Below are 12436 nucleotides of genomic sequence, written 5' to 3' on the forward strand. Positions count from 1 at the left end.
CAAGTAAGAAAAACCTTAGAAGATGGAAAGATCTACCTTGCTCTTGGATAGGCAGAATTAATATTATCAAAATGACCATACTTCCAAAAGCAATAGACAGATTTAATGCAATTCTGATCAAAATCCCAATGACATTCCTCATAGAAATAGAAAAAGCAGTCATGAAATTCATCTGAAAAAATAAGAGACCCAGAATAGCTAAAGCAATCCTTAGCAGGAAGAGTGAAGCAGATGGCATCACTATACCAGACCTTAAACTATACTACAGAGCAATAATGGTATTGGCACCAAAACAGACTTGTAGACCAATGGTACAGAATAGAGGACACAGAGAGTAACCCACAAAATTATAATTATATTAGACAAAGGCACCAAAAACATGCATTGGAGAAAAGGTAGCCTCTTCAACAAATGGTGCTGGGAAAACTGGAAATCCATATGCAACAAAATGAAATTAAACCCCTATCTCTCACCATGCACAAAACTCAACTCAAAATGGATCAAGGACCTAGGAATAAAACCAGAGACCCTGCATCTAATAGAAAAAAAAAGTAGGCCCTAATCTCCATCATGTGGGATTAGGCCCCAACTTCCTTAATAAGACTCCTGTGGCACAAGAATTAAAATCAAGAATCAATAAATGGGATGGACTCAAACTAAAAAGTTTCTTCTCAGCAAAAGAAACAATATGTGAGGTGAATAGAGAGTCTAAATCTTGGGAGCAAATCTTTACCCCTCACACATCAGATGGAGCACTAATCATTAAGGTATATAAAGAACTCAAAAAACTAGATACTAAAAAAAAACCAAATAACCCAATCAATAAATGGGCCAAGGACCTGAAGAGACACTTCTCAGATGATGTACAATCAATCAACAAACACATGAAAAAAATGTTCATCATCACTAGCAATTAGAGAAATGCAAATAAAAATCACTCTAGATTTCATCTTACTCCAGTCAGAATGGCAGCTATTATGCATACCAACATTGAGTGTTGGCAAGGATGTGGGGGAAAAGGTACACTCATACACAGCTGGTAGGACTGCAAATTGGTGCAGCCAATATGGAAAGCAGTATGGAGATTTCTTAGAAAATTGGGAATGGAACCACCATTTGACTCAGCAATCCCTCTCCTCAGTCTATACTTAAAAACAGCATACCACAGGGTAACAATTATTTTTAATGATTGTTTGATATCTCATGGTATTGATAAAGTTCACTTATTCATTCCTCTATAATAAGGCATTCATGAGATTTACAACTCTTCATTACTATGAATAAAACTGTTATAAACATATTTTTATATAACACTTAACTATGGTTAGGATTACCATAAAAGTCACATTTGATGTTCTCAGGAGATAAAAATTTTCTAATCAAGGCCTTTTTACCTCTTGAAAATTTGTTAATGGACAAAACAGGGTTAGATTTTCCACTTTCTCTATGGATCAAGCTCAAAAAGTAAAAAATGATAAAATGCAGAGGACTGACAAATTTCAAAGCAACCTTTATATGGGTAGAGGCAGGAAAAAACTTTTAACCAGAATTATACTCTACCTGTTGAAAAGCTTTCTCTGCTTGCCGTTCAGCATCAATAACTTGTCTTTCGAGCTGTTGCATCTGTAAAGTAAGAGGAAAAAATGAAATATAAAAATTCATGTTTCCTTTTTGCAAAAAGATTTTTGCAAAAAAAAGTTTCAGTGTTACCAATTTTGTAAAGAACATTTAAAGTGGTTCACTGGATACATAAGTCGCATACAATTAGTACATGAAAGGTTCTTTACATAGTTAAAAATTGATCAAACAAAATGCCAAAAGTTTTGATACAATGTAAGTATGCCATAGGAGTGTACATCAATAAGACTAGATAGAGACCAATAGACTCTTCATTGTCAATATTATCTTAATACACAATATTAAGAACAATAAGTATAAGAGAAAAGAAAGACTTCAAATGTCATATTTGACGTTTTGACCAAAAAGTTGCAGTAATATCAGGGAAAAGGGTGTATTCTCATAAACTCCATAGGTGATATGTGAGTCAAGGCTCTGGGGAGTTTTCATTCTTATAAATTGATGGAAACAGTAAAGAGACTCTTTGATTAAACACACACTAAAATGAATATTATAAGTAAAATTTTTAAAGCCTTATAAAGGACCCAATCTAATTAACATAAGGGATGCGTGCCAAGGGTTGAATACAAAAGCAGAACTCAATTTCAAATTCTTTGTTCTCCATGTTGAAGTCTGGCCAACTTCAGAGCCCTCGGTGGCAAGCACGCTCTCATTTCCACTCTTCTTGCTGGCTGGGAGCTGGGCCGCCCGGAGCTCCGGCCACGCCTCCCTCCACTGTTGGGACCCAACCCCCGCGGACCGTGCTGTCAGACCCAGCCAGCTCCCACACCACCGAGAAGCGGCCTCCCGCAGCTAGAGGGGCCCAACCCCAGGCAGCCGCCAGCTGCGCGCCGCGGGGGCCTTCGGGACCGGACCCCAGGCGGCCGCGACCCGGGCGCAGGGTCAACACCTGGAAAATGGTGTTCGCTGCTGAGACGTGTGGATTGGGAGCACTTCCTGGGCTTTAATAATTGTGTTTAACAAAGTCCACGTCCCACATCGAGGTCAAACTCAACACCACGAGCACTACCATCTTGGCCTACCTGACAAAAGATGTAGTAAACATTTCAGAAGTGACGCGCCTGAAGCTCAGTGAGAGCATTCGTTTTTCTGTATCATCCGTGGGGAATCCGTAGATGAGTTTTTGGACCGTACTAATGAACTGACTCCCGAAAAGATGGAAGTAATGATGCATGGCGTGTACCGCCTCAGAGCACTGGGACACCATTTCAATGATAGCCTGGTTTTCTTGCCTTCCAAGTGGTTCACAAAATGACCGAGGGCTGGCAAGTAATAGAACTGTACTGTCCAAGGGCACTCAAAATGTGGCTAGTCCTGATTAAGGTGTGGTGTAAGTATATTATACACACATCATTCAATAATGTCTTACTGGGAAACAGCCGGGTGCGGTAGTGCACGCCTGTAATCCCAAGGGCTCAGGAGGCTAAGGTAGGAGGATGGCGAGTTCAGAACCACCCTCAGCAACTCAGAGACACCCTGTCTCTAAATAAAACACAAAATCGGACTGGTATGTGGCTTAGTTCCTGAGTGCCCCTGTGTTCAATCTCCAGTAATAATAATGTATTACTGGGAAACAGTACAAAGAAATAAAAATGAGTAAGTTTTTATATTAACTCCTTGTTGAAATTACATTTTGGATATGTTTTATTAAATAAAATATACTATTAACATTAACAATCTGTTTCTTTTCCATTTTATTCATTTGCCCATTAGAAAAAGGTTACATGTGTCATTCACCTAATATTTTTCTTGGTAATACAAATGTAGAACATCCATTGTCACCATATATGGCAATTTAACTGTCCACATGTTAGCACTTTTTAAAAGGCAATTTATTACAGGGATCTAAATTCTGGAAGAAGTTTTTAAATATTTGGATATGTAAATAGATATTTCCCAAATACACTCTCTGAAACTTACTAATTTTTTAAAAAAATACATCAAATGTCTAATGGGCAAGGATTGTTGCTTAAAAGCATTTTGCTAACTTATCAGATACTGTATAGAAACAACTGGACAAGTATTATGTTTCTTGGATGTTCTTAGGATATCCTTTAAATCAAAAACCTACCAGCAGACAAATGCCAAGACCACATTCTTCCACTACTGGCAATATGCTGATACTTGTCACCTCTACTCTATAACTACATTCTATTTTCAGAGGAATTTTTGTACTTCTGGATCCTTAACTGATTTTTGTATATTGTTGGGGTTTCCAGGAGAAACAGAAAAAAAAAATCCACAAACATTTGCTAATAAAATTTTGTCAAACTTTGCTAGTGGGGAAAAAAATGAATAGTTTCTTAAAAGAACTATGAAAATATCTTGTCTGATTTTTTTTTTCTTAAGTATTTAGTTTCTAGTGATAGCAGGAAGGGCCGAAATCTGTTTGCTTTACTGTTATTATATACCTAAAACAGATCTTTCTATATAGTAGGTACTCAATATATTACAAAGTATTGATGAAATGACAAAGCTCTCTGTTATCTGTAAAATACCATGCCTATTTGAAGAACAATATTTTTAAAATATTTTTAAAATTGTTGATGGACCTTTATTTTATTAATTTTTATTTTGTGTGTGTGTGTGTATGTGTGTGTGTGTGTGTGTTGCTGGAGATTGAACCCAGGGCCTGTTGGTGCGAGGCAAGCACTCTACCAGCTGAGCTACATCCCCAGCCCTTATTTATTTATATATGGTGCTGAGAATTGAACCCAGTGCCTCACACATGCTAGGCAAGTGCTCTACCACTGAGCCACAACCCCAGCCCATAGTATTATTTTTATCACTGCCAAATATTTCTGCTTCTGTAGCACTGACTGCCTAATTTGTAAAATTTCCTAACTTCATTTTAAGTTGCTAGAAATAATTCATGTGGGATACCCTTTAAATCCATTGGGACACCATACTTTGCACGTTCCAGTCAATAAAATTCTAAAAGGTATCAAAAACCTTACCAAGGGGCTGAGTCTGTGGATCAGCCGTAGCATACTTGCCTGGCATGTGTGAGGCGTTGGGTTCAATTCTCAGCACCACATATAAATAAGGGTCTATCAACAACTAAAAAATAAAACTAAAAAATTTTTTTAAATAACTTTACTGATTTTTTTTCTATTATTAAAAAGCATTTACTATATACACACACAACAGCAATTCACAGAACCTTGGTTATACAAGGTTATAAATAAATCTGTTGCTGGGCATGAAAATTATGTGTATATCTTTGAATACAAGGAATTGGCTAAAAGCACAGGTTCAAAAAGTCACTTTTGCTTTTTTAAGAAAAAGGGCATAGTCATTGAAATAATAATATAGGAGAAAATGGAAAGAGCAATAAACTTAGGGGCAAGAACCCAGATTTATTAGTGGTATAATGATAAGAAAGCCATTTAACTTCTTTGAGTCTCCATCCCTTGTATGTAAAATTAGACACTTATTTTACAGTATTTATATGAAGAATAAACAGGAAAGCATCTGGCACAGTGTCTGATACTTATTAGGTAGTCAATTAATATTTATATAGAGTGTTTTAAAGCAGTTATTCTACCATATACATGTGTTACTTTTATAAATAAGTTTGGATGGCTTAGTTTAAAATTAACAAACAAGATTTTAAAAATTTAGGTTTTAGTTCTTACTCTACTGTTTGCCAATAGTTTGCCACTGGGTTCTAAAGTTCTTGTATATGAAATGGGGAATAATATAATATATTCTTACTACCTCAAAGAATGTTGTAAGAATAAAAATAAGAAATCACATAAAAGTGATGTAAGAAAGTTAAAGATACATCATTAGTTAAAAATGTGGTGGTGGCATTTATAGTGTCATAATTTGAATAATAAAAATAGAAGCCACCAGGTGTAGGGACAACCCTGAACAGGAGCTGAGCACGCCCCCTTAACCTTGAGTAATGGGGGTGTGGAATTGGCATCCAATGCAGTGCGGGACCTTTCCTTCCCTGGGCAAGGAAATGCAGCTCGGGATTGGGCGTCACCCAGTGGAACGGGGTTACACCTCCCTGTTTGTTGAAACACAATACCTTGCCTTATTTGGGTGGAATATTCTATCTAAAGCCTTCCCCTAATAAATACCCGGTTCGGGGTGCGCTCATTCTCTTGCCTCCCATGCTCCTCCTGCAGCCTCCAGCGGGAGCTGACCCTTGAGGCCACAGAGCTGTCCCTGACCCCAGGAAAAGGTATTTTGCGTTTGTGTGGTCTTTTGTTGCCAGTCCAATTCACGCAGAGCGACCCTGAATCCATTGTCGCAAGCATGGGACATGGGCAACAACAGGGTTGGGATAGCTCAGGGATAATAGGGCTCTGGGTTTAATTCCCAGGTCTGCCAAAAATAAGTAAATAATAAAATATTTAAAAATTAAAAAGGAGGAAGTAGAAAAATTAGAAGTATCTTAAAAAAAGGACTTACTAAGTATATAAATAATGGCACATCCTCAGATACCTTACAATCATTACAAATGTACATAAATGTAAGAAAGGTTATATTTAGGCTTCACTTCAATATAATATAGCAGAGGGTTGAAGTGGATCAGTGTAGAGTAGAAACAGTATACTTCCTGAGTTGATAAGCATTACAGCTGACAGTAACATACATGGGGGTTAAATATTAATATTCTTATTGCTATATGTTTGAAAGTCTCTCTAGCAATTATAAATATATATAATCATACCTTTACACACATATGAAAATATATGACATATTCAAAGACAAATGTAAGTTATATTTAGAATGATGATATATGTAGATGATATCTAGGGGAAAGTTTACAAGGCAGTAATTAATGTTTTAATCACATTCTTGTTGGAAAAGGGTATATGTGTCTGTTTTTATGGGATGATATATACTAATGACTTGCCTACCTTTGGGTGATAGGATTGTGGGTAAAGTAGTTTATACATGATGAGGAACTTTATGGAATTGAGAAAAGAAGAAAAAGACAAAGGTGTTAGAAATCTGCACTGGAAACAGTAGCCAATTCTCAATCAAAAGTAATTCTAAGGGGCTGGGGATAGAGCTCAGTAGAGTGCTTGCTTTCCATGCACTAAGGCCCTGGATTCAATCCCCAGCACCAATAATAATAATAAAAATAACAACAACAGTTATAATTATTATTATGGCTGGGCATGGTGGCTCCAGTGGCTCAGGAGGCTGAGCTGAGGCAGGAGGATCCTGAGTTCAAAGCTAAGCAACTCAGTGAGACCCTGTCTCTAAATAAAATACAAAATAGGGCTGGGGATGTGGCTCAGTCCCCAGTACCCCACCCCACCCCCCCCAAGAAAAGTTAGTTCTGCTCACTCAGAGCAAATAGAAAATTAAGAAGCAGATTCTCAAATACCTTGTAGAATTAGGATACAAATGAATGTACATAGAAAAAACACTCAAATACTGAAGTAGCAGCTAACTAAATGACAACTGGGATGATGTAATTGATAATTAGGAGGTCATAGTGACCTTTGTGAGATGGGCTGCAGGGGTGAAAAGCAAGGGCATTCATTGGGATGCAAGAGTCTGAGCAAACTAAAGGAACTACTTAAAGCAAATTAAACCTTAAAGATAACAGAAATCACAGAATTAAGAAAGATTAGAGGAGAAATCAACAAAATTAAAAACAGAGAAAAACGGGTAAACCCAAAAGCTGTTTTAAAAAAACCAATTGATAAATCTCCATCCACAATGATAAAACAAAAAAAGAAAGATACAAATTATCAATATCAGCAATATAAATGGGTACATCAATACAGACCCCACAGAAACTAACGGCATAATAACAGAATATTACAAACAACAGTAATTGGACAACTTGGGTAAAATAAGCAAACTCTTTTAAAGATATAAAATGTCAAAGCTCATTCAAGAGGAAATGTTAGCTTAATAGTTCAAAATCCATAAAAGAAATTGTAATTGTAGTTAAAAAGCTTCCTACACAGGAAAACTCCAGGACCAGATGGCTTCACTAATGAATTCCACCTAAGATTTATGGTGTAATGAATATACACTCGACAAAAAATTCTTCCAGAACATAAAAGGAAGGAATGCTTCCCAACAAAATTTTTAAAGCCAGTATTGCCAAAACCAACCATCAGACCAATATCCTTGTGAATATAGAAGCAAAAATCTTAAAATACCAGCAAATCCAAACTAAACATATACAATAATGATAGTATACCATGACCAAATGGGGTTTATCCTAGGAATGCAAGGTTATTTCAAATTTTGAAAAATCAATCAATGTAATTCACATGTCAAAAGACCAAATAAAATATAATTTTAGGAAATGGAGAAAAATCATCTGACAAAATTCAACATCCACTCACAATAAAAATCTCAGCAAAATAAGAATATAAGGAACTTCTGAAACTTAACAAAAGACATCTATGAAAACTTATAACTAAGATCACACTTAGTGGCAAAAGATGAATGCTTCCTTCCATAATGATGTTCTCTTACCACTTCCACTCAATAGTTTACTTTTGGCCAGATAATAACCAAGAAAAAATTTAAAAGGCATAGACTGAAAAAAAAGAAATAACAGTTATTTAAAGATGACATGATTGTCTACATGAGAAATACCAAATAATCTAAAAAATTAGTTTTACTAAAATTAATAAATGAGTGTATAAGGTTATAGGATACAAGGTCAATAAAATGTCTGTTATATTTCTATATAAAAGCAACAATCAGTTGAAATTGGAATTTAAAACACTGCCATTTACAAGAGCCTCAAAACCACAAAATACTTAGAGGTAAACCTAACAAAATGTGTAAAATATTTGTAAACTGAAACCACAAAGAAGACCTGAATAAATGGAGAGTTTGAATCAGAAGATTCAATATTATTAAGATTTCAGCTTTCCCCAGTTTGACCTATAGGTTCCACCTAGTCCCAGTCAAAATCCTAGCAGAGTTTTTGCATAAATTAATCAGACTCCAAAATTTATATAGAAATGGACAAAACAACTTAAAGAACAAAATTAGAAGACATAATATCTGATATCAAAATGTATTATGTAGCAATAGTAATCAAGACAATACATTTGCATAAAACAAACATACTAAACAGAACAGAATAGTTCAGAAATCTACTTTAAAATATACCATCTAATATAGCTAGCACAATGGCACACATATGTATCCCAGTTACTCAGGAAACTGAGTCAAGAATTGAATTGAAGGCCAGCTTACGGCAACACAGTGAGACCCCATCTCAAAAATTTTTTTTCAATGCTGGTGAGGAAACCAGGGTCTCATTCATGCTCACTAAGTGTTCTACCACTGAGGCATATCCCTAATCCTTTTTTTGTTATTGGTTTATTCTATCTTCATTGCCAGATCATATGTATAGCCATTGTATGCTATAATCTCTAGTTATCTTGGTTACCTGAACCTCATTCTTTAAATTTCTTAGAGAGATTTCCTGGTAAAGATATTTTCTGAGTTCTTTCATGTTAATAGCTGCTTTCTGTGTTCTTTATACTTGAAAGTCAGTTTTGCAGGATATAAAATCCTTGGATCCCAATATTCTTTCCTTGATGTCTTAATTATGTATTCTATTTTCTCATGGCATAAAGCATGAGAATAAGCTATTAGTGTAACAATATAATTTTTATTCCCCTTATTATGTAAAAGTCATGGATTTATTTTTGCCTAGATACTCTAATGCTCTTTAACACAGAAGTTTTTTACTAAAATATGCCTCGAAGAAACTTACTCTAGATTAATGTTCTCAGGCACATGATGCATTATTTCAGTTTCTATGGAATTACTTATTCTGTATATGAATAAAATCATATAATATGTGACTTTCTGTGTCTGAGTTCTTAGTATTTTCACAGTTCTTTCATTTGTAGCATGTATCAGTGCTTCCTTTCTTTTTTGTGCTAAATGATATTCTACATTATGGATGTACATAATTTTGTTTATCCATTCACCAGCTGATAGGCTTTGGGACAATTCTGGCTATTACAAATAATGATGCTATGACCATTCATGTACAGTTTTGTGTGGACACATATGTTCAATTCTCTTGGATATATATCTAAGAGTAGAATGGTTGGGTCTCAGTACAACTCTATATTGAACTTTTGGAGGAAATATCAAACTATTTTCCACAGTGGCTGCACCATTTTACAATCCTACCACCAATATATGAGGACTCCAATTTTTCCATCAGTGCTTATTACTGTCCATCTCTTTGACTACAGCCATGCTTGCACATATAAACGGAAGCCCAGGTAATTAAGAGGAGGAAAGGCACTGCAACAGATATCCACGGGGAAAAAAATGAACTTTTTTTTTTTGGTACCGGGGATTGAACTCAGGAGCACTCAACCATTGAACCACATCCCCAGCCCTATTTTATATTTTATTTAGAGACAGGTCTCACTGAATTGCTTAGTGCCTCGCTTCTACTGAGGCTGTCTTTGACCTCTCGATCCTCTTGCCGCAGCCTCCTGAGCCGCTGGGATTATAGGTGTGCACCTGGCCCACGAAAAACTGAACTTTCTACTAAATCTTACATCATCTTCAAAGTCTATCCTCCTTTGCAAAGGGGGAAAATCTTTGTAATTTAGGATTAGGTAAAGATTTCTTAGAAAAGATACTAAAAGCATGAACCATAAAAGAAAAAGTTGATAAAACGTACCTCCTAAAAATTGTAAATGAATGTATGAAAAGTCAAGGCATAAATTGAGAAAATATGTGCAAAACTCTTGTGATAAAGGACTTTTAACCAGGATAAAAATTTTTTTTACTACTTAATAGTAAGAATGCAAACACAACCCCATTTTAAAAATGGGCAAAAGATTTAGATAGACATGTTATAAAAAATACACATGGCAAGAAATACATACCAAGATGCTTAACATCATGTGACTTCCCCCTTCAAGAGATGGAAAATATTTCTTCTTTCCTTAACACTGTGTTGTCCAGTGACGGACTCCGACTATTAGAATGTGATGTAGCTTCTGTGGCTGGGCCTGAAGATATATACAGTTTGCACCTGTACTTTTCTAGATCCTTGAATCAGCATGGAAAAAAGATCTGGCTACTTTGCTGGAGAGACCAAGGGTATGGGGTGGGTGGATCTTGGACAGTATCTAACTATTCCACCACTTCCAGCTGAGGTGTCAGATACATGAATGAAATCAGGACATTCCAGACCAAACTGTCCAGCACCCCCAGTGAGCCCAAACTCCAGCTGATTTGACAATTGAATGTTGTCATGTAAAACATGATATTTTAAAATATATGTTTTAAATATATATTTGAAAATTATATATATGGAAAAATTAATAAAGTCATTAAATTCTGAGGTGGTTTTTTTATGCAGCCATAGAAAACTAAAACCCAAAGTTACCCTGTTGAGAACAGATCTGTAAAAATAATACTGTAATTATTTCTATGGCACCCACTGATCATCTCATCTCTGGTCATCATTCCAATGAAAGTCTCTCATTTTGACATGCAGTGAGTGTCTAGGAATGGTATTTTCTTGTTGCTCTCAGTTCTTGAATGTCATAGAGAAATCTAGTGTCTCAACTTCAAGGTGCATAATCATGAAAAGTGCAGAGCTTTCCCCAACTTTCCATTTCTTAAACTGTATGAACATATCCAAAATAAATGTATTACACAGATTTTCTTTGAGATTTAAAAATATCAATTTAAATACTTAGGATGCAGTCCAGATTAAATATGTAATGAAGTATTAATGGCACAATGATAGATTAACCTTAGAAGAAAGACTTTTTTGAAAGTGAATTTATATTTTTCTTTTAGTGAAAATGCATCTAATATTAATCAGAAGCCTACTGTTATTGCAAAACCATGGCCAGCCCAAGGAGATGTTGAGGGCTGAATTACTCTCCAAGATGAAAGGTATCCTTCATTTCATTACTCATCCTACCCAAAATATCATCCTATTCCAACCCATCCCCCCCACTGCCACAGGCTTTCAAAGTAGGTAGTTTTGTGGTAATGTTGGCAAAAACCACCAGTTCTCTCTCTGGAGTAAGATGGGACCACAGAAGTCCTGGTTGCCTGACATTTTTTCATTCTATGGTTTGTAATGGATTTACACAACATTTATCATCTTCTAGTATCCATTAAAGCTGCATAATTACCTAAATTCCAAGAGTTTAGTTCAAAGTTTAAATTGAAGGTATGTTTTTGTTCTAGAAATAAACTTAGTTTCTAAAAAATGTTCTCTAAAGAAAAATGAGGCCTGGGGTTATGGCTTAGTGATAGAGCGCTCACCTAACAAGTGCGAGGCCCTAGGTTCGATCCTCAGCACCACATAAAAATAAATAAATAAAATAAAGGTATTGTGTCCAACTACAACTAAAAAATAAATATTAAAAAAAGAAAGAAAGAAATATGAATGCTCATCATTGTAACAGTTTTGGCCATTTTGGCTTTTAAAGATTTCTAACTTGGGCTAGGACTGTGGCTCAGTGGTAGAGTGTTTAGGCACTGGGTTCGATCCTCAGCACCACATTTAAAAAAAAAAAAAAGGTACTGTGTCCACCTACAACTAAAAAAATTTAAAATAATATTAATAAAAGATTTCTAACGTTATTGGTTTCTTATCCTTTCCCCCACCAGACATCATACTATGATAAAATTGATGTGGACCACCTGCCACAGAACCAGCCCAATAATCCCAGCCAAGAAATGACAATGGAGTGGTGGAGAGGCACACAGTAGTCTGTATGGGCTGGAGCACAGGCCAGGAGCTCCCACTTCAGTCCTTCAGAGCTGAACCTCAGTTGTGCAGAGGCCACCA

The 12436-nt window shown here is 35.8% G+C and overlaps 1 protein-coding gene across 2 annotated transcripts in view; it reads right to left on the bottom strand.

Moving 5' to 3' along the window:
* Nucleotides 1–12436, bottom strand: part of PLEKHH2 (pleckstrin homology, MyTH4 and FERM domain containing H2) — a 116795-nt gene that overhangs the window by 84658 nt on the left and 19701 nt on the right. For both annotated transcript variants that reach the window (XM_081264070.1, XM_081264071.1), the window contains exon 3: nt 1561–1623. In XM_081264070.1, the coding sequence (XP_081120196.1) occupies nt 1561–1623 (63 nt within the window). The remainder of the gene's footprint in view (nt 1–1560; nt 1624–12436) is intronic.

This window comes from Spermophilus citellus (genome assembly GCF_964194105.1).
Source record: "Spermophilus citellus genome assembly, chromosome: 13".
Classification (NCBI taxonomy): domain Eukaryota; kingdom Metazoa; phylum Chordata; class Mammalia; order Rodentia; family Sciuridae; genus Spermophilus; species Spermophilus citellus.